Genomic DNA, 27678 nt, shown 5'->3' with positions numbered 1-27678 from the left:
TCAGTTCCTGGTGCTTTTTCATGTGCTCGGTTGACTACCAAACTGAACCGGTTAATAAATGAGTTTGATCGGCGCTTCTGTGACTTTAAAGCACAGCACTCGGGTTTTGACATCTTTGCCAATCCTTTTACCGCCGACGTCTGCAGTGCACCCCATAACCTTCAGATGGAGTTAATTGAGCTTCAAACCGATAGTGGCCTAAGAGCCAAGTTCCAGGATGCTACAATCGAGGACTTTTACCATCTACTGCCCTCTGGTTTGATGCCACAGCTCCGACTTCATGCTGCTCGTATTCTGTCCATGTTTGGGAGCACCTATCTGTGCAAACAGATGTTTTCAATAATGAATTTAAACAAGACCAAGCACAGATCACGCATTACCGATGACAACCTCCACGCTGTTTTGCGGATTGCCTCAGCACAAGACCTAAAACCAGACATTGACACTCTGACCAGGGGAAAACAGTGTCAGACATCCAGCCAGAAAACATAGGCAAGCATTTTTAAAAACCTGAATTAAAATAGAATGCATTTAAACCAAGACTAAGAACAGTAGAATATGTGTACAATTTAATGATTGTGCTTACATTTTGTTTTGTGTTATTTGGGTTATTTTTTGTTTTGTGTTATTTGGGTTATTTCCAGAACATGATCTATGAATGAGGATGTGTGTGAGATGGTGTCTCAGGGTGAGGACGGATCTACTTGATGTGTTCAAGGACAGGCAGTATCACCTCATTGTTGTTGTTCATTTTGTAAAATACTACTTCTGTAATACATGTTGGTTGTGCCATAGTTCTCCCCCCAACTTAACTGTGTTGAAAAAAGTTCTGAATGAAGTTAAGGGTTAATATCATAACTTGTTTATAATATTTTTCTTTATTTGCTTATATAGTTTGAACACTGATTCAAGTAATGTGGGTTTCAAACTGAACATTTATCTTTACATCTGTGCAAATGCATATGTAATATTTGTAAGTTGAATACATAATAAATACAGTGACAGTTATTTAACAATATCATAAGGTGTAGTTTAATTTATTTTAATTGACATTGCATTTTGTTACATTCATACTGTTAATGTGGCCCATGGAGGGTTAAAATGAGTTTGACACTCCTGATACAGGCAGTTTTGGCCCTGTATGTTTTAAATCGGGGTACATTGTAACAGGAATCTGCAGCAATCTTCCGCCATGCCACAGAAGGTCCCTGGTTGGGCCATGGGACTGGCTGACATGATTGGCGAAGAAGAGTTGGGAGGCAGAAGCGGCAGTGGTGCCAGTTCAGTCAATGGATCTGAGGCTCTTTCATCCATTTAGTTTATTCATCATTGTGAATGGGTAGGTGGAGCTGAAGGACCTGGTATTGATAGTATGCTGGCTGAATCTGTGACAACAGACTTAAACCACTAAACATTATAAACCACTACACTCTAAAAACACTGAGTTAAAAACAACTCAAATTGGGTTATTTTGAGCCCAACAGCTGGGCAAATATAGGACAGAACACATTTTGGGCTAAACTAACCCATCAAGTTGGGTCGTTAATTTTAACCCAGGAAATGGTTTGTTTTTCAATGCTAGGGATGGTTTCATGTTTACAAAAATGCTGGGTAAATTTTATTGCATAAATTCAATTACATTACATTTCATTACATTAAATTCAATTGAAATAATATTTTCATAGTTATTTTGACCCTTTGAAAATGTCAAATACACCACATTATAAACAAATATGTCAACATGGTATCTCCTTTATTTATACACAAGGTGTTCAGAAATGTTTTGCTAGAGTTGCTAAAATGGTTTTTATATATGGACTTTGAAGTAAATGACTGAACTCATATATTTAAGATGAAAACGTCAAATTTTGATCAAAGGAAACGTTCAAAACCGAGTAACCAACTTACGATCCAGTGGGCATTACAAACAAGTAAGCCAAAGCTAACGAAGATAGTGGTGCATTTAATATTATGTAAGCTGGACTGTTATCGCATATTGTTGCTTTTTCTAGTGTACAGTAATGGTTTTATGGATAAATATATGGATACGAACCTTGTTTCTTAAAACAGTTCGTCCGTGTGAAAAAAACTACCTAAAAAGTATCCAAGACTGAGAAAATAACCCAGTTAAATGACCCAAAAGGCTCAACCCAGTGTTTAGGTAGAAAAAATAACCCTGAATTTTTTGGGTTTAATGAAGCTCTAAAATATTCTAAAATTTACAGCTACATAAAAACACACAATCAATTCTGTATTTAATATTTGGTGGTAAAGTAATAATCTGTCCTGTGTGCGTGCGTGCATGCGTGTGTGTGTGTGTACCTCAGTATCTCCAGTGTACAGTTTGGATTCTGCAGTCCAGCAGAAAGCAGCTTCACTCCTGAATCCTGCAGTTTATTGTTACTCAGGTTCAGTTCTCTCAGTCTGGAGGACTTTGAGCTGAGAACTGAGGACAGACCTCTACAGCTTTCCTCTGTCAGATCACACTTCCACAGCCTGGAAGAGAAATTAAATATCAGAACACTGATCTCAAACACATAATACATAAAAGCCATAATACAGCTAAAGTGAACATGTAACCTAAACATGTGTGTTTCTCTCACACTCAGAAATCAGAGAACAGGACACCACATCAGCACATTTACAGGAGCAGGGATGTCTTTCTACACACCATAATGTCTCAGCTACAATTTATTATAAGACCATTAGGTCATGTACATAACACACATGTGAGAGCGAGCAGCCTACAAACAATACACTCTGAACTGTGTTCAAAGTTCTACAACCAACAATGCAGATATAGTGCACTTTATTACTGAAAATAAAGAATTACTGAACTCTACACTACCAGTTAATAACATACCAACACTAGACATACTTTACTGTTGCCATGATTTTCCTTTGAAGCAGTGTGCTCTAAGCGTGAATGCGCGAGCAGCTGCTTTTCCATTGTTGACAGTAGTGACATTTGGACACGTGTGTTTTGTTTATGTTTCTGTCATGTCTCCTCCCTGTTCTGTCATTGGCTGGGATTTCACATGTGTCTGTATCGCCCTCAGCTGCTAGCAGTTTAGATGCTGATCATGTCCACATATATACCGCGCGCCTCCCAGCACACAACGCGGAAGATTATCATAGATTTGGTCGTATAGAAGTTATAATCGCGGTCCATGTTTAGAGTTAGTGCACGCTGGGTTATCCGCGCCCAGTTCCTCGTCATAGTTCATGGTTCTCGTTTTGTTTATCGACCCTGTTTTCCGTGACCACGACCTTGATTCATGTTTAACATTGTGTATGCCTGTTTGCCGATCGCCTGACCTTCGCCTGTTTGGGATTACGTTTATGGCTCACGTTTTGGACTTGTCTGCCTGTCTCTCTTAAAATAAACAACTGTTCATACTGCACTTGCATCCGCCCTATCTCTGCTCCATCACGATAAGTGACAACGGTGAGTTATATGCAGTGCTGGCTAAATTATTTAAAGTAATCCACTACAGATTACTAATTACTACTTTAAAATTGTAATCTGATTACATTACTGATTACTGCATGTAAAAAATCATCAGATTACTAATTACTTTACATTCATATTACTTTCAAAACCTGTCAAAAATACACTACAAAGTGAAACTCATACTACTTTCACTAATTTTAGCACATGTCAATGTATGACATGATCAGGAAAAAGTTGGATTTATCATAAAACTTGCCTCGGGTGTTGTCACTGTTTTGTAGGACTACCAGACTGATAAAATATAAAACTTTCATAACTAGGCTAATTTGGTGTCACTAGCCAAGGGGAGGCACAGCTAAGCTATCATTGTATGGGCTTAGCTGCTACAGTGCCATGCAGAGTACATGATATTTCCTTCTGCTCATATCATGTTCATGTAAACTGGAACTCATAGACATTTACACACCTTGTTTTCCTGCTCAGCATCTGAGGATGTTAGTGTTCCAGTTTCAACTGATTTACTGGTTTTAAAAAATAATAATTGCTGTATGTCCTCACACTGACTGTGAGCTAGTGTTTGGCAGAATTGAGAGCTGTCAGCCAATAAGAACTGAGTATTTCCACATATTTTCCTGTAAAATGCTGTCTGATTGATCTTGACTCCTTTCAATGAATGTCATATCACAGAAAAAAAACCAACTCCATTTCCCAGGATGCACCACCAACTACAAACATGGCTGCAGAAGACTACACTTCCCACACATGTTCACCTTCTCCAGAATTCTAATCACACACACCACTTGCCAATCTCATATTCACTCACTCCACGCTATATAAGAGACTGTTCAAACACCAGGACTTTGTGAAGTATTATGTTCAGCTGCCTAGTCTCTGTCATATGTCTAAGCCTTATTTCATGTTTACTTATCTGATCTTTGACCTTTTGTTTACTCTTTTGACCTAGATCCTCTGCCCTGCCTAGTTTTCCCTGATCGCCTGACCTCTGCATGTCTTTGACTATTGATTTCTGCCTAATCCTTGGACTTTGTTTGATTAAACTGCCATACCTGCACTTGCTTCGGTCTCCATTTCGTGACAGACCACTTCACCTCCACATGGAAGCAGCAGGTAAGCTGGAGTGGCGAAAGCTGTCGATGCCCACGGACGGCTGATGAGTGAACACCACCAATAGCTAGCCTATTTGACTGAGCAGGTCACTCGTCTTTCCCAGCCCATGCTGGTCGTCATGCCAACTCATGCTCAGTTTCCTCCGATACCGGCACCAGAGAAGTATGCCAGGGATCCAGCACAATGTAAAGGTTTCCTTTTGCAATGCTTCTTGTTCTTTGCTAGCTATCCAGTCATGCCGGAGACTCGTAAGGTCACCCATTTTATGGAGCTCTTAACCGGTAAGGCTCTCTTCTGGGCTACGGCCGTATGCGAGCAAGGTGGTGAGTCCATGTCTTCTTTGGAACAGTTGGACGTGGGACAGTTGCAGCTGGGGCCTGCGAGGAGAAGAGAGAGGAGTGCAGTTGAGAGTTTTGTTGCTTTTACTGTGGAAAGGAGAACCATCTCATCCGACAATGCCCTCTCAGGTCTCGTCGGGACACCGTGGATATCGGGGATGCTAAACCCCACCATCCAAGGGTGAGTTCATCTCAGTTATCCCAGATAGTCTCTCAGCCTGCATTCGTTCTACCAGTCATTGTTGAATACTCAAGGGTGTCTTGTGTGCTAGAAGCATTGATTTATTCCAGAGTGGCAGGGAATTTCATAGATCAAGAGACTGTTCACCAGTTCAACATCCCTGTTCGTCTGTTACAACAGCCACAAAAGATCCAAGCCATTGATGGAGTCCCAATTGGGAAGGGATACATATCACATTGCACAGAACCTCTCATTCTTCAGGCCAGCGCACTCCACAGAGAAACCATTGTTTTCTGTGTCACAGTATCTGCCAGACATCCCATCATCCAAGGTCTCCCCTGGTTGTAACAGCATAACCCATGCATTTCATGTACTAAAAAACAAATCACACACTGGTGTAATCATTGCCTTGCACACTGTCTACCTACTCCAGTAGTTCCGCTGGAGGCCACATCCATCGAAAGCTCTGACCAACCTGCTCTAGTTCAAGTTACACCTGAATATCAGGACCTCTTGGAGGTTTTCAGCAAAGAGAAAACCAGTGGACTACCTCCACATTGACCATATGACTGTGCTATCCAGCTGCTCCCTGGAGCCAATCCACCTCGAGGGCTGGTGTATCCCTTATCACAGATAGAACAACAAGCTATGGAGGAATACATTCAAGACGAACTCCAGCAAGGCTACATCAGACCCTCTACATCCACTGCATCAGCAGGTTTCTTCTTTGTGGAGGAAAAAAGAAGGTGGTCTCAGGCCGCTCACAGATTACCGGGGCCTCAACCAATGTTCTATTAAGTATCGCTACCCTCTGCCCCGGGTCCCAGTAGCACTAGAACAACACAGATCAGCTAGTATCTTCACAAAACTGGACCTTTGCAGTGCATACAACCTGGTTCTTATCCAAGAGGGAGATGAGTGGAAGACGGCCTTCAGTATCACATCAGGCCACTATGAATACTTGGTCATGCCATATCGGCTCTCTAGCTCCCACTCAATGTTCCAGTGTTTTGATCAATGACATCCTAAGGGACATGCTGTGTCACAACGTAATCACCTACATCAACGTCATTTTCATATTCAAGTTCTCCTGGAGAACATGTCTGCCATGTCCATCAAGTCCTGCAAAGGCTCCTTAAGCACCAGCTGTATGTAAAAGCAGAGAAGTACGAATTCCCTCGGCACACTATCTCGTTCCTGGGCTATATCATCAGCCCTGAGGGGGTCCCCATGGACCAAGGGAAGGTACATGCGGTGGTGGAGTGGCCCACTTCGCAAACAGTCAGGGAGTTGCAACAATTTCTAGGCTTTGCCAATGTCTACTGACATTTTATCAGGGGTTTCAGCTCCATTGAACATCCTTTAACATCCCTGCTGAGAGGCAAGCCAAAATGATTGTCCTGGAATACAGACACCCAAACAGCATTAAATCAGCTCAAGGAGGCCTTCTCCACAGCTCCCATCATTAAGCACCTGGACCCTTCCAAGCCTTTCATTGTAGAGGTTGATGCATCAGAGACAGGTGTAGGAGCTCTCCTCACGCAGAGGTTTGGAGATAAACCCTGCCTAGTTTTGCCTGTCTGCCTGATCACCTGACCTCTGCATGTGTTTGACTGTTGACTTCTGCCTAATCCTTGGACTTTGTTTAATTAAACTGCCATACCTACACTTACTTCGATCTCAGCCTCCATTTCGTGACACTGAAGATATAAAATTACAGGTGGTCTTCTTTTACTGATGTTCAGTTATGTAGTGACAAACCATTCCAAGTGGAGAATTATTTGTAATAATTGTAAAATGTAATGCATTACTGCATTATCAGAAAGTCATTAGATTACAGTAAGGCTTTACACCCAACTCTGGTTATATGTTGTATGAATTTTATAGAGCAAGTAAAGCAGTCAGTGTGTGTTTCTCTGTCCTTGTACAATTACAAATCTGTCACCTCAAGACATCCAATTTTACATAGACACTGGATCAGTTATTTGCTGTGGATCCGAGTGCAGGTGGAGTGTTTACATACGTCCAAACAGATCCAAAGAGGAAGTTTGAAAGTCCAAATCAAACAAGGTAGGTGTGAAAGTGTCCTTATTCTCTCCCACATATGTCCTTCAGTGCAGACATAATGTGTAAAAGTACCAGACTTTGGTTTAAAGATGATTAGAGTAACTATTAACGAGCATTAATCCAATCAGTGCAGTTCAGTGTTGTATTACAATAATGAACCATGCAATAATACATTCATAAAAAATAAAAAAATAATAATAAAAAAAAACTTACTCAGCTTTTTGGGAGGCTTTGACCACTGGCAGCAGCTTCAGAAAACATTCCTCTGATGGGTCATATTTCCTCAAATTAAACACATCCAGCTCCTGTTCTGAGTTCAGTAACACAAACACCAGAGCTGACCACTGAGCAGGAGAGAGTCTGGTTCCACTGAGACGACTGTAACCTCCTCTGTTCAGATAAGTTTGGACTTCCTGCACAAGAGAATGATCATTCAGTTCATTCAGACAGTGGAACAGATTGATGGATTTCTCTGGAGATGGATTCTCCCTGATCTTCTCCTTGATGTACTTGACTGTGTGCTGTGAGAGCTGCTTCCTGTCTGTGGCATTAAGTCTCGTAAGAGAGTCTGACTGGACCCCAGTGAGAGACCCAGAAGGAAGCGGAGGAACAGGTCCAGGTGTCCATTCTCACTCTGTAAGGCCTTGTCCACTGCACTCCTGAGGAAATCAGGCATGGTTGGATTTCTGAAGAACTTTAAAGTTCTAGGATTCTGCTCCATTAGCACATTTCTTGTTTTAAAGATATAAGACAAAGACAAATAAAGCAGCAAGAAACTCCTGAACACTCAGATGTACAAAGCTGAACACCTTCCCCAGGTGAAGCCCAAACTCCTCTCTGAAGATTTGGGTACACACTCCTGAGTACACTGACACTTCTCTGACATCAATGCCACACTCTCTCAAGTCTTCCTCATAAAAGATCAGGTTTCTTTTCTCCAGCTGGTGGAAAGCCAGTTTTCCCAGTGCCAGGATACTCTCTCTGGTCTGCTGAGGATCAGGGTCACATTTTTGGTGGTACTTTCGGTCCTTGTGTTTGGTCTGAATGATCAGGAAGTGTGTGAACATTTGAGTCAGAGTCTTGGGGATCTCTCCACTCTCTGCTTCACCCAACATTCTCTCTAGAACAGTGGCTGAGATCCAGCAGAAGATTGGGATGTGGCACATGATGTAGAGGCTTCTTGAAGACTTCGTGTGTGATTATTTTATCAGCCAGGCTCTGATCACTGATCCTCTTCCTGAAGTACTCCTCTTTCTGAGGATCACTGAACCCTCGTACCTCTGTTACCTGGTCTACACAGTCAGGAGGGATCTGATTGGCTGCTCCTGGTCGAGAGGTTATCCAGAGAAGAGCAGAGGGAAGCAGATTCCCCTTGATGAGGTTTGTCAGCAGCACATCCACTGAGGATGACTGTCACATCACACAATCTCTCATTCTTCTTGAAATTTAGAGGAAGTCGACACTCATCCAGCCCATCAAAGATCAACACCACTTTGTTAAAGTCACAGTCTAATAATTCTAGTTTTCCCATTTCTGGGAAAAAATGATTGAGAAGATTCATCAGACTGAGATTTTCCTGCTTCATCAAATTCAGCTCTCTAAAGGGGAGTGGAAACATAAGGAAGATGTCCTGATTTGCTTTTCCTTCAGCCCAGTCCAGAATGAACCTCTGCACAGAGACTGTTTTTCCAATTCCAGCAACCCCTTTAGTCAGAACACTTCTGATGGACTTGTCTTTGAAGAGGTCATTACATTTGATTGGTTTCTCCTGTGTTGCCTGTCTCCTGGACACTGTCTCAATCTGTCTCACCTCATGTTCATTATTGACATCTCCACTCCAACCCTGTGATGTAGAGCTTTGTGTAGATCTCAAAGACTCTAATAAACAAAGTAATAACATGTGTTAATGCAAAATCATTGAGCACCATTTAAAATGTAAAATTATTTTGAATGCTGTTCATTCCTGATTCATGTAGTAAATATTACTGAAGGAACGGGGCTGTTGTACAGAGTAACCACAAGCTGGACCACTAATAGAACAGAAAAGCACCAGATGTACAGTATCTCAAGTGAGTACACCCCTCACATTTTTTGTAAATATTTGATTATATCTTTTCATGTGACAACACTGAAGAAATAAATGACACTTTTGAAATTGATTGCTTTTCAAATTAAATGACACGAAGGTTATCACAATGAAAGTCTTGGCTATATTGTTATTGTTTTCATTTATATAACATGCTACAATGTAAAGTAAAAGTGAGTGTACAGCTTGTGTAACAGTGTAAATTTGCTGTCCCCTCAAAATAACTCAACACACAGCCATTAATGTCTAAACTGCTGGCAACAAAAGTGAGTACACCCCTAAATGAAAATGTCCAAATTGCGCCCAAAGTGTCAATTTTTTTTTTGGCCACCATTATTTTCCAGCACTGCCTTAACACTCTTAGGCATGGAGTTCACCAGAGCTTCACAGGTTGCCACTGGAGTCCTCTTACACTCCTCCATGACGACATCACGGAGCTGGTGGACGTTAGAGACCTTGTGCTCCTCCACCTTCCATTTGAGGATGCCCCACAGATGCTCAATAGGGTTTAGGTCTGGAGACATGCTTGGCCAGTCCATCACCTTCACCCTCAGCTTCTTTAAAAGGTTAATATCTTGCTGGAATACTGCCCTGTGGCCCAGTCTCTGAAGGGAGGGGATCATGCTCTGCTTCAGTATGTCACAGTACATGTTGGTATTCATGGTTCCCTCAATGAACTGTAGCTCCCCAGTGCCGGCAGCACTCATGCAGCCCCAGACCATGACATTCCCACCACCATGCTTGACTGACTGTAGCAAGACACACTTGTCTTTGTATTCCTCACCTGGTTGCCGCCACACATGCTTCACACCATCTGAACCAAATAAGTTTATCTTGGTCTCATCAGACCACAGAACATGGTTCCAGTAATCCATGACCTTAGTCTGCTTGTCTTCAGGCTTTCTTGTGCATCAGTGCATTTAGAAGAGGCTTCCTTCTGGGACGACAGCCATGCAGACCAATTTGATGCAGTGTGCGGCGTATGGTCTGAGCACTGACAGGCTGACCCCCCACCCCTTCAATCTCTGCAGCAATGCTGGCAGCACTCATTCGTCTATTTCCCAAAGACAACCTCTGCATATGACGCTTAGCATGTGCACTCAACTTCTTTGGTCGACCATGGCAAGGCCTGTTCTGAGTAGAACCTGTCCTGTTGAACCACTGTATGATCTTGGCCCCCATGCTAAAGCTCAGTGTCAGGGTCTTGGCAATCTTCTTATAGCCTAGGCCATCTTTATTTAGAGCAACGATTCTTTTTTTCAGATCCTCAGAGTTCTTTGCCATGAGGTGCCATGTTCAACTTCCAGTGACCAGTGTGAGGGAGTGTGAGAGCGATGACACCAAATTTAACACACCTGCTCCCCATTCACACCTGAGACCTTGTAACACTAACAAGTCCCATGACACCGGGGAGGGAAAATGGTTAATTGGGCCCAATTTGGACATTTTCACTTAGGGGTGTACTCACTTTTGTTGCCAGCGGTTTAGACACTAATGGCTGTGTGTTGAGTTATTTTGAGGGGACAGCAAATTTACATTGTTACACAAGCTGTACACTCACTACTTTACATTATAGCAAAGTGTCATTTCTTCAGTGTTGTCACATGAAAAGATATAATCAAATATTTACCAAAATGTGAGGGATGGATTCACTTTTGTGAGATACTGTACATGATACTAAACTCAAACTTCAAACTATGTGTTCATATCTAAAACTATTTCCTCTCTCTAAAGTCATCCTGATGGAAAAAAGCCATGACTCAGAACTCTTACTGTTCTGCAGTGTGTTAGCGAGATCCGTGTAGTTCATGTTCTTCAGGACGTGCAGTGTGATCTTCAGCGCTCCCTCTCTAACGCTGTGCAGATCCTCCTCATCCTCCACCCCCCTCTCAGTGCATGCTGGGTAATCTGGACTAAGGAGCTTCCTAAACCTTCTCAGCTCATTCTTTATCAGAGTGATGACTTTGTGTTCCAGCTCCTGGTTAGAAACACACAGGAACACATGTAAATATTATGTTACACACTGAGAAATGCTTTTATTTTATGAAAATAAATTCTCTGCCTGATTACCCATAATGCTGTTGCACAGTGTTAATAACAGTTTATAATTATCATAACTCTCTCTAGATAGATAGATAGATAGATAGATAGATAGATAGATAACAGCAACCTACTCACACACGTTCCACACATTTAAAAAGACACACACCTTGAATATGGAGTCCAACTGATTTCTGCTGATGCTTGATTCCTTATTTTGTGGTCTGTGGCCAAACAAAAAATATCATGTAATAAGGACTATTTGTATTCATAGCTGCACAACATGCACTTATAAATACAGAGACAGACATTTAACACTATCCTTTTAATACAATGCACTGATTTCAGGATTTGACACTAACATGTTTAGATGTTTGAATTAATATTTATGTTGTCATTAATTTTCCAGGTGTAAATGTTTGGTGCCCCACAGACCTTCCAGCTCAGGGACTGCAGGCTGAACTGAACTCTTAAAGCAGTTTTCCTCACTGCCAGTCCGAGAGCTTCAGCACTGAACAGTTTAGTGTTTTACTGCTTCAACACCTGATAAAGCTCATGAAGGGCTTCATAATGAGACCAGTGAGTTTGATCAGGTGGAACACTTCTGTAAAACACCTCACTATTCTAACCTTGCATCAGGAGAACTGTCTCTGAAGTGAAATGGAATATCCATTGACGCATCACTCTTCATGGACACACAGCTGGGTTCTGGGGGGGCTGATTTCTTTCCCTCCATCATTCTAGAATTACAACAGAAATATCAGCAATAATTAATACTCTGCTATCTCAGCACTGTTACACAATGTGTTCATCATTAAACACCAATAATTCCATCTCTTTAATTCAGCTACAGTCTGCACACTTATTCAAACAGGAGACATGCCTCTAAAGTCAGGAATTACAATGATGTCAAGAGTCCAATCACAGATAACTGACTCAGCTGGGTCTTAAAGCCTATAGAGTTCACTGACTCAAAGCTATGCTGCTCTTCTCCTCCACATTACACAGTCCTTTTTACTCTTCTCTCCATGAATGGTTTCTCTAAATTGTTCTTATATCTGTGGGAATACATTTAAGACACAGGAAAACACAAGGGTAACAGAGTATGTAGTTTATTGAGAATCACTATCATACACATCATTCACTGGGGCGGGAACAGGACTTGTCGGAGAATAATCAGTAGGTGATGGGTAATATGGTGGTGTGTTTGTAGCAAAGTTACTGTCATCAGCAGCGGAAAGAATAAACAGGACCTCCAAAGAGGTTATGGGAGACAGTTGAGCTTCAGTTTGATTAGAACATGAGCATAGGTCACCGATGGAATATTACGACAAGCGGGAGGAAGAGGAAATGCTGGGGGTATAGGTGAAGAACAGAGCTGTAACATCCACTGCCAAATGTGCCAGCTGATGCCGTAGCTATTCACCCAGGCCTGAGAGATTGAGCAGCTGAGAGAGAGAAGGTCCAGGTGAATGAGGGCACTGGTCAGCTGGACTGAGGACAGAGAAAAAGAAATTAGATAAAACAGTAGTGGTAACACTTAAATATATCCACATATATACATGTACAAGCACATGCAAAGAATGTAAGAAACAGTTATCAATACACTGCATGGAGTGAGCATAAAGTTGAAAAAAAGACACACACTCACACAAGATATCTCACACAAGATGTTTAAGATATCCAATGGCTGAAAATGGGTTTTAAGGTTATTCTAAATGAGAAAAGTTTATTGTAGTGGAATTTAAAAATGAGAGAAGTAGAGTTTAAGGGGAAATAAAAAAGACACCATTAAAATATATTGGGATTTCAAAAGAATGAGATAATTGGGTGTAACCTAAAAATAAGACTGTATAAATAGGGTATTGTGTCTGTGTATAGATTCAGATCACTTTGGGACTTCTCACTGATTGGCTCTCAAGTTTTTTTTAACAATAAATTGGATTTTTACTTTCAATTCTGCTTTTGAGTATGATCACTTATGGAAAAAGGTAATTAGCACCAGTAGTTGTTTTTGATGCAACATTTTGGTGAGCCAGCCAGGAGGGATTGCCGGGAATTGATCCCATCCTGTGGGACTTCACCATTCTGTGGACAGCAGATATGACTCTTTCCTGACCGCATAGGAAAGAGGTAAGCAGACACCTGTTTTATTCGACATTCTGCTGTAGTAAACCTGCCGTCTGGGAGGGGGAGGTCCTGGGGTGGGGAGAGAGGAGCCAGATCCCTTTGCACGAGTCTAGAGGTAACTCAAAGATAAATAATTGGGGAAAATAATTGAAACCTCTGGGAGAACAGTGGGTGGGAGAAGTAAAAGAAATTAACTTTGGGCCTCTGGTAAAAAAAAAAAAAGAATCAGAAAATTATAATTATGTGAATGTTTTAATGTGTGCTTCTGTGGTATATGTGTGTGAATTCTGAAAGGCTTCAGCTGTAATTAACAAGTGAATAAGAAATTCCTGTGAAACTGCTGTTGAGGCGAGGGTTTGGAACCCCCTCAACAGGGTTGCTGGGAAACAGGAAGCTTGAGGCATCACTGCATGGTGAGGGAAAAATTCGCCATGTAGTCCATTCAGACAACTCCGTAGCATAATTATTATTGGTATTGCCAGGAGTGGAATGGCTAACAATCAGGCTATTGGCAAACGGGGTACGGGTCATGAGGTACACCCTTAGGAAAGTACCTCAATTGATATATTTTTGTGATAAAGCACATAATAAGTAACTAGGGAGTAGATGAGATTCAAAGAGTATGGAGTCTCCAATAAAGATAATAATAAGGAAACATAAAAAAGATGAAATGTATATAAGGCATTGTTGCAAAAAATGGCATGACAGGACAGCTGGAGAGTTGCAGTGGCCAACAGAGGGAACATTTGATGAACAGAAACGGAGGTTAGCTTGCTTTAATGAGAAGAAAAAGAGAGAAAAAGCCCAGGCCAGGCTAGAGAAGAAGGAGGAAATATTGGGGTGGTTTGAACTAGATAGAAAGATGGATAGGAAAAGGAAAGAACAGGCAAGGAAAGAGCAGGAAAGGAAACAGGAGGATGATAAAGAGAAGGAAGTTAAGGAGCACAAAGAGAAACTGAAGGAAAGTGAGGGTGAGACTGAAAATTCAGAAAAGGATAGGGAGAAAGGGACAGCACCACCATGTGGGATGCAGCAGGGACCCAGTATCCCAGCACCATTAAACATCCAGTACAACCCCCCAACCACCTCCACGCATGGTGGGAATATACCCATCAGTGACATAAGGCAGCTTACCGAGCATCAAAGTATGGGAACCTGCTAGGATGAAATTGCAAAGAACTTTTGACAGGATGTGCAGACCACTGGATGAAGAGGAAGCTAGGGGAGACAGTGTGTACATCACACAGAGACACAAAAGCATGCTGTCTGCTGATGAAGGGGTGCAACCATACTGGGAAAGAATGACTCTGTTCCAACATACTAGCACCCCAATATGGGAAACAATCAGCAGGGTGGTTCTCACAGAGCACGAAGACAGGAAGAAAACGGAAAATGGAAAAAGGCACCCAAAGGAGAAGCGACCGCAGATCCCCCTCCCAAAGTAAGTGAAGGGTTGAAAGATGTGGCAAATGGACAAGGACTACAAGGACAGATTGTATTTGTAAGAACTGATGACAGAGACACACAAACAGGACCACTGGACTTACAAGCCAACAAAGGCCAGATCATTCGCATGAAAGGAGATGTGACAATAACTGCACTGAAAAACAAGGAAGGGGAGCGGTTGAAGAAGAGACTAGGGAATCTGGAGGGTTTTGTACAGGAAAAAGGAAGAGAATTCCACCAGGTGAGGGAATTGGCTGAAAGGGCGTGCAAGGCCGCAGAGGAAATCAGCAATGCAGTTAAAGCACAAATAGAAAATATGAAATTATGAACCACTCCATACAGGATCAGAAGGAATTATTGGAGCTAACTAGACAAAGGTTGCAAGAACTAGAAAAGAGGGAGACCTCAGTGGTGGAGGAAGATTAAGAGAAGGAAGAGGAGGAAGAAGGGGAAGGTGAAATGGACTTTACTAACATAAATGCCCAACAAGGTGGGCAAGGTGGCTCTGGCCAATATGAGAAGTTGGAATTATGTGACCGAATATCTCTCCAAGTTCCAAATCGATTTACAAATTAGGGCACTGGCAAGAGACCCACTACAGGAACTGTGCGAAAAGAGGATGAGAATAAAACCAGGAACTCCGCCTCCATGTGCCCATTGATGATGAAGGGCAAGGCAATGTAATACATACTGTGGACCTATATGGACCTAATGGGCTTGGTACAGAAACTTCCAAATCTGTGCGATGGAGGTCAAAAGTGGATAACCAAGTTTGAGGAGAAAACAACAGGACAACTGTTGGCCATTGCGGACATAAAAGCCATATTGTGCCAGACTGTGGGCAAAGGTCTAACCAAAGAAATAATGGAGATGGCCAACTTGGAGAAAGAGATGGATGACCCCAGGTGTGATCCGATGCCGTTTGGCCTGAGATGGAATGTTGTATGGGGAGCAATATGAAAAATGTACCCCACAAAGTTAGATCCAGGGCAGCTGAAAGAGGAAGAAAATATAACGAACTTTATCCAAGAGTTTCAGGACAAATGCAGAGATGAGACAGTGGGCAAATGGAATGAGTCCTATGCCAGTGCATGACTCTTCAGGGTGATGCTAAAGAAGGCCCTACCTGAGGAAGTGAAAAAAAAATTGGAAGGCATAGTGGGACTGAACACAATGGAATGGGACACATTCATGGCACAACTAACACATCACGTAGATCAGTACAGGAAAATGAAAAAGGAGACTAAAGAAGCAGCCGAGGCATTGATAACCCAACTGTGGGGAGTCATAGTAAGAGCAAAGCAGGAAGAGAAGGAAAAGGAGAAAGAGAGTGCTAAACAAGCTGCTCTGATACCACTGCCACTGCAGCTCTGGAACAGCCAATTGTGGCCCCCGTCCCAGAGGCGGCACCGCACCGACACAAGCACAAGTAACATACACTCCTGTACAGATACCTGCTACACAGCTGGCACCTGTTGAATACATGTACACTGCAAACTCCCCAGAATTATAGATTTCAAGGACAGGTGCCTCAGAACAGGGGCCGTGGCAGAGGGTTCTTACGTGGAGGCCCAATGCAAGGATCCACTAAACAGAGCATGTCTGCTGAAGGATATTGGACATGTGGAGACCCAAGTCACCTCAGGAGAAATTGTCAACAGGCAATGGCCAGGTACACATGGGGAGATCATGTGGATAAGGTTGAGAGGAGAGGTCAAGCCCTAGGGCCACGGGCCGTGGGACAGGGACAAGAAAACCAATTGATGGAGCAACAATGGCAGCCTTTACAGACTTTAGGCTTACAGGACCTCAGGAACTTACGCTTGATGGCGTTACTATATGGACACTCCTGCTATAATCTCCAGGGGCACCAGTTAACTTACTAGAACAATACACATACATGCAATTTCCTCAGGGATATTGTGAAAAGCCTCTCTATATTTAACCAATGGTCTGCACTTATATGGTCTGCACTTATATAGCGCTTTTATCCAAAGCGCTTTACACTGTGTCTCATTCAGCCATACACTCACACACCAACGGTAGCAGAGCTGCCATGCAAGGCGCTAACTTGTCATCAAGAGCAACTCGGGGTTCAGTGACTTGCCCAAGGACATTGCGGTATTTGGAGTCATGTGGGTGGGAATTGAACCACCAACCCTACGATTAGTGGACAACCCGCTCTACCACCTGATTCACAGCCGCCCATAGCCATAGCAGCCAACCAGGTTCTAGCTCGTGACCTTGATACTCTGAATTGTCATAGCACCCTGTTGCAGTACATGGATGACCGTCTGCTTTGTAGCCCTACTAAAGAACAGTGTCAGGAAGACTCTGTAAAGGTGTTAACTATGCTAGCCGAAAACGTCCACAAAGTGAGTAGAGAAAAACTTCAGTTTTGTAAACCCAAAGTAGAGTACTTGGGATGTCTCCTAGAAAGAGAAAGTCAAAATTTTGCCAAACCACATGGAAGCCATCCAACCGCAAACCGTATGACAAATGTTGGTGTTCTTAGGAATGGCAGGTTTTAGCAGACCATGGGTCTGTGACTTTTTGTGCTAGTAGTTTAACCTCTCTGTGATTTAATCAAGAGCACAGACCAAACGCAGCCAAATGCTCCTCTTTCCTGAATCCCTGGGGCGTTAGCTGCATTTGAATCACTCAAAGCTACATTGACGTTGGCCCCTGCATTGGCAAACACTGATTATACCCTTTCACTTTCAGTTTCAGAGTAACAGGGCTTTGCATCTGCTGTATTGACACAACAACAAGGTATAGGCAAACAACTTATAGCATACTACAGTAACACATTGGATAATGTTGAGAAGGGAATACCAACGTGTTACTGGACAGTGTTTTGTCATTACCATCTCACGATGCACGGGGTATGATGTTATTCTGTTGGCCCTGTTTTACATCATGACTTGAAAGACACGTGTGTCAACCTCATTATTTTTGATTATGATTTTTGTTTATACTTTTTATGTTACACCTCGACCCTAGACCGGGGTCGTAACACCATAGTTAACCATAGAAAGGTGTAACACAGTCAACCCCGCTGACAAAATGGTTACTCCACAAGACAGGTTTCCCCATGAATGCGTGTCTGAATCAGAGAAGTTCCTTAAAGCATATGCCAACTTAGAGAATCAGTCATTGCCGAACACACAACGTGTGTTTTTATTGAGTCTTTACTGGTCACATATACATCTGAACAATGAAATTCTTTTCTTCGCATACCCCAGCATATCATGACCAATGATGGCCTTGATAAGCCTGGAAGAGGAAAAGGTCCGGCAACCGCAAGAGGATAATGTGGAACGAATTGTGGAAATAGAAATGGCTAAATGGATAACTAGAGGGGCAAAGAATGAATGGGGCATGGGTTTGTAGTAGAGTATAGATGGCTTAAAAGTAAAAATCTAGAACATGTTGGATGAGAGAAGCAAAAATCCAGTTTATTGTTCAAAAAACAACGAGATCCAATCAGTGAGACATCCCAAAGGGATCTGAATCTATACACAGACTCAATGCCTTATTTATACAGTCTACCCCCAATTGTCTTATTCTCTTGAAATCCCAATATGTTTTAATGATGTCTTGTTTGATTTTCCCTTAAACTCTACTTTACATAGACGTAAACATAAACGTAGCCCACTGCCTCGGAGATTTAATTCTCTTCTTTTAGCAGACAGTGAATTCTGTGAGTTCATTTCTACTTCTATTGATGACTTTCTTTTATTCAATCAGAATGACTCCACCTCTTATTCATTGTTATGGGAGACACTTAAATCCTATATCAGAGGGCAGACAACTCTTATTCTGCTCGCTGTAATAAAATAACGCACTGCTAGGGTTAATGAACTTATATCTGCAATCAGTAACCTCGATCAAAGATGTGCATTGAACCCCTCTCCAGAACTTCTTAAACAGCGTCTTGACTTGCAGGCAGAATTTAATTTTATTTCGACTAAAGAGGCGGAACGCTTGTTGTTACGTACTTGTGGTTCATATTATGAACATGGCGACAAGCCGAGTCGAGTACTGGCACATCAGCTACGGTGACAGGCTACTTCCCGTCTCATACCTAGTATAAAAAACACTTATAATATTGTCACTACAGATCCCATGGAAATTAATGCTACTTTTAAATCGTTTTACTCTTCGCTTTATAAGTCCGAATTTCCAACAGACAATACTAAAGTGAATGCATTTCTTCAAAACCTTTGTAACCCTGTTATTGATTCGAATACTGCTATGCAACTGGACTCCCCACTCTCTCTTGAAGAAATTTAAATTTCAGTTAAAACTATGCAATCTAACAAAGCTCCTGGCCCGGATGGGTTTCCAATTGAATTTTTTAAAACGTTTATTGGAAAACTAGCTCCATTGCTTTTGGCCATGTTCTGCTTCTTAAGGAGGGTAAGGATCCATCCTCCTGCGGTTCTTATAGACCGCTGTCTCTGCTTAATGCAGATGTAAAGGTGTTGGCAAAAGTAATGGCATCTCGTTTAGAGAATATACTCCCTTATATTATATCTGAAGAGCAGAACGGTTTTATAAAGGGACGTCAATTGTTTTTAATACCTGTACACTCTTTAATATAATTTATTCAAAGCATTCGTCTGTGCTCCCTGAGATTGTGATTTCATTAGATGCTGAAAAAGCATTTGATAGGGCTGAGTGGGAGTATTTATTTGCAGTCTTGAGGAAGTTCGGATTTGGGGATAAATTTATTTCTTGGATTAGCCTCCTTTACTCATCCCCTAATGCCAGGGTTCAGACAAACGATACTTATTCTGATTATTGTACTCTCGGATGAGGGTGTCGTCAAGGTTGCCTTTATCCCCTCTGCTTTTTGCTGTCGCTATCGAGCCGCTGTCTATTGCACTAAAATCTTCTCCCTTGTTTAAAGGAATAGTTCAATACAGTGTAGAATACAAATTGTCACTATATGCTGTTGATTTGTTATTGTATGTAACCGATACTACTGCCTCTATGCCAGCTGTCTTGGGTGTTCTGGAGTCCTTTGGTGTTGTCTCTGGTTATAAATTAAATTTAGATAAAAGTGACTGTTTTCCTGTCAATACTGCAGCATTTTCTCTCCAACAGTCAGATTTACCATTTTGATTTAGTCAGTCAAGTTTTAAATACCTAGTAATCAACGTGACACGTTCATAATCTAATCTATTATAAGCTCATTTCACTCGCCTTATCTCAAAGGTTGAATCTAACATTCAGATTTGGGGTAACTTACCCCTTTCTCTAATTGGCAGGATCAATGTCGTCAAAATGAATATATTACCAAAGTTTCTTTTCTTGTTCCAGCAAGTGCCTCTTTCTCTGCCAAAATCATTCTTCAATTCACTGGATAAGATAATTAGTACTTTTATTTGGGGAGGAAAGCCACCAAGGGTTAGTAAATCTTTACTGCAGAAATGTAGACTTAGTGGAGGACTTGCATTACCCAATTTTCAATTCTATTACTGGGCTGCGCACATTCATAAACTTTGCTACTAGGTTAAATCTCCTGGATCTTCTTGGTCTAAATTGGAACTATCTTCTTGTAGGGAATCCTCTTTACCTGCTTTGCTTTACTCCTCTTTACCTACAAAACTCCCCCTATATACTGATAATCTAGTTGTCCTCAACACACTTATGACTTGGTATCAATTTAGACGGCGCTTTAAATTTGTAGGTGCATCCTCTTTTTGGGTCCTTTAGTCAACAACCATCTACAGTGAGGGGAAAAAGTATTTGATCCCCTGCTGATTTTGTACGTTTGCCCACTGACAAAGAAATGATCCGTCTATAACTTTAATGGTAGATTTATTTGAACAGTGAGAGACAGAATAACAACAAAAAAATCCAGAAAAACGCACGTCAAAAATGTTATAAATTGATTTGCATTTTAATGAGGGAAATAAGTATTTGACCCCTCTGCAAAACATGACTTAGTACTTGGTTTAAAAACCCTTGTTGGCAATCACAGAGGTCAGACGTTTCTTGTAGTTGGCCACCAGGTTTGCACACATCTCAGGAGGGATTTTGTCCCACTCCTCTTTGCAGATCTTCTCCAAGTCATTAAGGTTTCGAGGCTGACGATTGGCAACTCGAACCTTCAGCTCCCTCCACAGATTTTCTATGGGATTAAGGTCTGGAGACTGGCTAGGCCACTCCAGGACCTTAATGTGCTTCTTCTTGAGCCACTCCTTTGTTGCCTTGGCCGTGTGTTTTGGGTCATTGTCATGCTGGAATACCCATCCACGACTCATTTTCAATGCCCTGGCTGAGGGAAGGAGGTTCTTACCCAAGATTTGACGGTACATGGCCCCGTCCATCGTCCCTTTGATGCGGTGAAGTTGTCCTGTCCCCTTAGCAGAAAAAAACCCCCAAAGCATAATGTTTTCACCTCCATGTTTGACGGTGGGGATGGTGTTCCAGGGGTCATGGGCAGCATTCCTCCTCCTCCAAACACGGCGAGTTGAGTTGATGCCAAAGAGCTCTATTTTGGTCTCATCTGACCTCAACACTTTTACCCAGTTGTCCTCTGAATCATTCAGATGTTCATTGGCAAACTTCAGATGGGCATGTATATGTGCTTTCTTGAACAGCGGACCTTGCGCGTGCTGCAGGATTTCAGTCCTTCACGGCGTAGTGTGTTACCAATTGTTTTCTTGGTGACTATGGTCCCAGCTGCCTTGAGATCATTGACAAGATCCTCCCGTGTAGTTCTGGGCTGACTCCTCACTGTTCTCATGATCAATGCAACTCCACAAGGTGAGATCTTGCATGGAGCCCCAGGCTGAGGGAGATTGACAGTTCTTTTGTGCTTCTTACATTTGCGAATAATCGCACCAACTGTTGTCCCCTTCTCACCAAGCTGCTTGGCACTGGTCTTGTAGCCCATTCCAGACTTGTGTAGGTCTACAGTCCTGTCCCTGACATCCTTGGAGAGCTCTTTGCTCTTGGCCATGGTGGAGAGTTTGGAATCTGATTGATTGATTGCTTCAGTGGACAGGTGTCTTTTATACAGGTAACAAACTGATATTAGGAGCACTCCCTTTAAGAGTGTGCTCCTAATCTCAGCTCGTTACCTGTATAAAAGACACCTGCGAGCCAGAAATCTTTCTGATTGAGAGGGGGTCAAATACCTTTTTCCCTCATTAAAATGCAAATCAATTTATAAAATTTTTGACATGCGTTTTTCTGGATTTTCTTGTTGTTATTCTGTCTCTCACTGTTCAAATACAACTACCATTAAAATTATAGACTGATCATTTCTTTGTCAGTGGGCAAACGTACAAAATCAGCAGGGGATCAAATACTTTTTTCCCTCACTGTATTTCCTCCATTGTGTTTGGACTCCACATTTTCAGTATGGTATGACAAGGGTATTAAACAAGTTAGAGATTTGTATGCTGATGGTGTGTTTGATAGCTTTGCCAATGTTGGCTCGAATTTAGCCTGTTACCCAAAAACATTTAAAATTCAACTTAGAAGCCAATACTCACATCTACCTCTGAGACCAGTTGGAGATAGAAAAAATACACCAGCCGTGAGTGAGAAGAAGCAAGGGTCCAGCTTTATTGTTTCATTCCACCACACGAGATCCACACCGATGAGAATTCTCAGAAGTGATCCCCCTACCCTGAGCTTAAGCTCCAGTATTTATACTGTATTTACACACTAGATAACCCATAGGTTTCCAGAAAAGGCCTATTTCACTTACCCATAGAATTGAAACCAGGGGTTTTAATTTACACATAAAATCAGAACCCAGGCATTTCCAACAACCCAGGAAACAAAAACCCAGAGTTTCTAGTTACCTAGGTTGTCAAAAACCAGGATTCTCATTTACCTAGGTTGTCAAAAACCAGGACTTTCATTTACCTAGGTAGTCAGAAACCAGGATTCTCAATTCCCTATGACGTAAGCAAGACGACTAAACAACCAGGAGGGACCTTGGTCTTATCGTTATCTCGAGGTGGGGGGGCAGTTTGACCCAGCCACCCTTATAACTGGCTTTCTTCATGGTTCTCTAAAAATTAAGGCTTTCCTTGCGAGATGAGAATCTTCACCATCTGAATCATGAGTAAGTTATATTTTCCTTTTTTTCCTGTATTTCTCGTTTATAATTTATTTTCATATTTGCACTATATTTCTTAGTTTATATATATTTATACTACTTGAAAAGCGGTTTACTGTACTTCCAACTTCTTAATATCATTACAGTTCTACTGTCCTGCATATCCTACTATTCTGTTTTTTTATAGAGTTTCTCTATTACTATAAGATATTATTAAAGTTATTCATGTGTGTGTATGAGGAAGAGAGTGTGTGTATGTATGTTGTGTCTACTTGCCCGCCCTTGACTGTACGAGTGTGTGTGTGTGTGTGTGTGTGTGTGTTTTTAACACTCCTCAGCTCGTACACTTCTTTTTGACTTTTTTTGACTATTACTGCTCTTAAATTGCTCGTAATTCCAATCTGTCAATGTCCGCCTAATCCCGCTTCTATGTGTCTAGGTGCCCGTTTTTTCCTTCTTCTCCCTTATGTTTATTTTATGACATTTTTTATCCACAACATTTCCCCCTCTGAGGCTATGAAGCCTCATACCTTAATTAAGCATGTATCTGTGGAGCAACTGGTTCTGCCGCACCCCATGGCCGTCCCCCGCTAGCTGTCGGAGGATTACTCTAACAAGGCCATAATCCCTGCGCCCATCGTCCCCGTAATCCAATGGGTCCCTTACATTAACCACTTCTACGCAACACTGATCCGAACAGGAGCTGAGGAGGTTTTGTAGACCTGGTGGGAGACGTGCTAGTGTTGTGCGCCCTGGGGTCTCATAGTAGATTGGCAGCTGGAGAATGGGCCTTAGGACCCCCCTACATCTACTTTGCGCCGGATATGTGTAGATGTACCTAGCCATAACTCTTAACCCTTAACTTACTTCTCCTTTTAACTATGTATATATATATATATATATCTCATTTCGAATCTAACTACCTTGATTATACGTTTGTTTGCCTACATCGATTATAAGTGTGATTAACTGAGTTCCCCTAATCATTTATTACTACTACTACTGCCGTACGTATGAGTACACTACAGTAACTAACTACTTGATCTACACGTCCCTATCTTTCTCAACTAGGCCTGTCAGCCCACAGTTTTGTATTTGTCGGGACCTGCAGATTCTTGCTTCCCCTCAAAAACCAAACCCCAGTCTTTCGCAGTCAGGGGTGGGCGAAAAAACCTCTTACGAGGAAAAATTCCCACCCTGCCAGCACTATGTGCTCAGCAGCACCATTATACTTTTCTGTGCCTGATTGCGTCACACTTTTTTGCCCATCACATTACATGTCATGTCACATATCACAGCATTTTATAACACTCGGCAGAACAGTCTCTATCGGCAGTATCCCTCTGTATTCCAGTTGTCTTCGGCTCAAGCACTTTACGTACTGTAGAGAACCACCCTTTGGGGAGAGGTTAGGCTAGCACTTACACCCAGGGTATGGATCATCACATCTTCTTCTCACCCCTCAGGGTTCAGTAGATCTGCAACACAAATGAACATATAGAAAACACCAATAGGTCCCGTTTGTCTCGGATAGGCCCATTACCTTGCCACTACCTTGTACAAACGGGTCCTTGCGCCCCCTTTCCCATCAGTCCTGGCTCATGTCCCGTCTCATGTTTTCGTAGACGCTGGTGTTGCTGCTGTCACTGCTCATTGACCCCTGTCTGTCGCTGCTGTCGCTGCTCATTGTCTCCCGTCGCATGGTCTCAATCACCACCCCCCGTTGAGGCGGTAACGCCTCACCCTTAACAACATACTGGCCAGAAAAGGAGGCTGAGGACATCACCATCCGCCATGCGCAGGGGATCACACAGCAGGCCACCAGAGCCACAAGGAGAAGGAGGACGAACAGGGACGCTCCCAAGCGGGTCAGGGTAGCAGTCCAATCTCCAGAAAGAAACCAGGAGAGCCACGGCGGGAGGCGGAGACTAGACCCAAAGCCGGAGTTAGCCGTTTGCTCCGTCTGGAGGGCTTGTAGTTGGCCCAGGATCTTGGAGAGGGCTCCCTCAGAACCAGTGTGCAAAGGGATTGCAGCACAGCACTCGGGACCAATCATTGTACAGACACCTTCCTCCGGGGCCCGCATCTGGTCCAGGACAAAACGGTTCTGAGCAGCCATGAGGGAAGTGGCATGGAGCTGATCACGGACCAGTCCGAGAGCACTCAGCGAGTAGTTAATGAAGCGTTGCTCGTTGTAGCACATGTAATTAATCCATGCCACGTTGCGGTTGATCTGCACGGCCGGGAGCAAAATAGACGCTACACCACTGCCAACGGCCTCCATGGCTCTGTAGCGAGCAGGAACGCCAACGGGGGTACCCCCAAAGTCAAGATGGATGGTCTCATCAGCAGCCCAGTCAGAATAGTTCGCTGCATCAGCGTCACGGACATACTGAGTCCATAGGGCCACGTCGCGGCGTGAACGGGACCGGCCGGATGACGGTCGGTCAGCCACCAACAAAACACGGGTCTTACCATCCAACCTAACCGGGGCGCAGCATCCCTGCCACTCCGCAGGCAAGGTCTGGCGTACACGTTGGCCCCCGCAAAACCAGAACACATCCGCAAGGGGAACAGTACCACCACTAAGATCAGGTAGGGGAATTACCACGTTGGGGGTGCATGGGGGTGAATCACAAACAGAGGGGGTTTCAATTTGCAAATCATTAGCGAACAGGGAGACATTACATCGGGCAGACACATTTCCCACAGGATATACGCCAACAGAGGAGCAGAGGCAGATGGGAAAGAACGAGGGCAGAGACGGTTGGACGCGGACAAAAGTCGACACTTGAGTGGTTACAGGGTGAAACAAGCATGAGGAGCTTGCATTGTGCATCCACGATGGGCCAAAATCAGCCGAAAGGGCCCCAAGGAGGCACACAGTAGGACACAAAAAATCAACAGTATAGGGGTTGGTGAGACATTCTGTGAGGTTCCCCATAGGCAGCATAAAATGGGGGGTGAGGCTACGATCATGACATACGAGACACGAGCGATCCGTCACAGATCGAGCAGTGTGGACCATCCATGCCAGATACATGTTACTCTGCTCCTCCGTGAGCGAGGTGTTAGCGGTAGAGATTGAATAATATTGTAATTTCATTAATTTATGTGCGATCGGAGTTGACATCGGGGCAATGAGGAGGGGGTGGAGAGCCCGGGATGCGAAGGGTGACCCTGTACTATCATGGTAAGAACATGCCGTAGCCGAGCAAAGGAACGGTAGCCACAGGGGGCCAATCGTGGGCAGCTCGAAGGAGCACCTACTCGTCCGTGCCCTACCAGTAATTCTAAGATGTCCTACGCGAATCTCCACAGACCGAGCTGGGGAGAAAGTGAATGAGGCCAAATAGGGACTTCTCCCAATCAGGGACTCTTCATGGGCGAGTCTAAGGAGAGCTAACGCGCACATCGAGCTACGGGAACCTAAAGTGGAGCCAGGGGCCGTCCAGGATCGAACATGCCTAATACGAGGATAGAGGGCTGTGCGGGAAGTAGCAGTCGCTAGTGGGCGTAATGCATGATAGGAATCCAGGGCATTTCTTTTAAACTTTGGGGCGTAGAAAAAGAAAAAGAGTGCTATTAGCCCTGCTGTAAAAATCAGTTTCCCCACATACGTGCTACTATTCTGTGGAGCTTGTTCCACTGGTCCCCTCCGGAACCGGGGGTAGGGGAGTGCGCAAGGATTCATGCAGAGACTGACGTTCAGGAGTAAGCTCAGGTAAGTTCAACTGTGCTGCTAGAGACTGTAGCGTATCTGAGTTGATTAGGCTCAGAGGCAAAGCGGGGTCGTCAAGGTCCTGACAGAGAGTGGCAAATGTAGACAGAAAATCCTCCGTTGCTGGGGTTACAACTTCCTGTGGGCAGATAACTACACCCGTCACTTCTACTTGGGGCGTGAGAACGGTGAGGCTACTGGCATCAGACTGAGACAGTCTATCGAGTTTTTCCACAGCTCGCCGCTTATTCTGGGCTCGAGTGCCGTAGGCAGGGCTCAGTGATGCACCCGAATCACTGTCACTATCAGTGAACACCACTGCCCCAGTGGGCTTCCTTGTACTGACTAGTCTTGAGGTCGATGGTTGTTCGTCGGTAGTGTCTTGCAGTAGCGGTCCCTTACCTGGTTCGGCGCTGCTGCAGTGGTTCAAGTGATACCAGTAATTCCTCCCCTCTACTTTCACAGCCGTTCGGGTTGCAGCAACCACGGTGAATGGTCCTTCCCGACATCCCGCAAGGGGGCTCTTTCTCTTGAAAACACGAATGTATACCTGGTCCCCCGGTGCCACTAGGCGCACGTCCTCCCGTACCTCGCTCTCTCCATGGACTGCCTCACGAACCTGTGAATACAAATGTCTATGGATTTTGGTGAGGGTTCGCACATAATCCTACATTTCGTCCTCCAATTGTGCCAAAGATGGCCCTGTGTATGGACCTCGGGTGAATGCCATAGGCATTGGGCGCCCAGTAAGCATTTCATGAGGAGTCAAGTGCGTCATACGATTGGTCTGAGAACGCATCTTCATCAAGGCCAGTGGTAAGGCCTGTACCCAGTTCAGGCGAGAGCTCTCGCATATTTTTGCCAGTTTATTAACTAGGGTACCGTTCACTCGTTCTACCATGCCCTGGGATTGAGGATGATACACACATCCTAGCTTATGATCTATCCCCAAGGCAGATGCCACATTGTCAATGACGTTATTCACAAAGTGGGTACCG

At 43.4% G+C, this 27678-nt stretch overlaps 1 protein-coding gene across 1 annotated transcript in view; it reads right to left on the bottom strand.

The window, feature by feature from the left end:
- The window catches only part of LOC108270850 (NACHT, LRR and PYD domains-containing protein 12), a 94659-nt gene that overhangs the window by 48246 nt on the left and 18735 nt on the right, over window positions 1–27678 (bottom strand). Inside the window, 8 exon segments of the mRNA XM_053683354.1 lie at window positions 2323–2496; window positions 7382–7688; window positions 7691–7896; window positions 7898–8361; window positions 8979–9046; window positions 11028–11232; window positions 11464–11518; window positions 11924–12034. Coding sequence (XP_053539329.1) covers window positions 2323–2496; window positions 7382–7688; window positions 7691–7896; window positions 7898–8361; window positions 8979–9046; window positions 11028–11232; window positions 11464–11518; window positions 11924–12034 — 1590 coding nt within the window.

The sequence above is a fragment of the Ictalurus punctatus genome, chromosome 10 (assembly GCF_001660625.3).
Source record: "Ictalurus punctatus breed USDA103 chromosome 10, Coco_2.0, whole genome shotgun sequence".
NCBI lineage: Eukaryota > Metazoa > Chordata > Actinopteri > Siluriformes > Ictaluridae > Ictalurus > Ictalurus punctatus.
The sequence above is the reverse complement of the archived record's forward strand: the minus strand, read 5'-3'. Positions and strand labels throughout refer to the sequence as shown.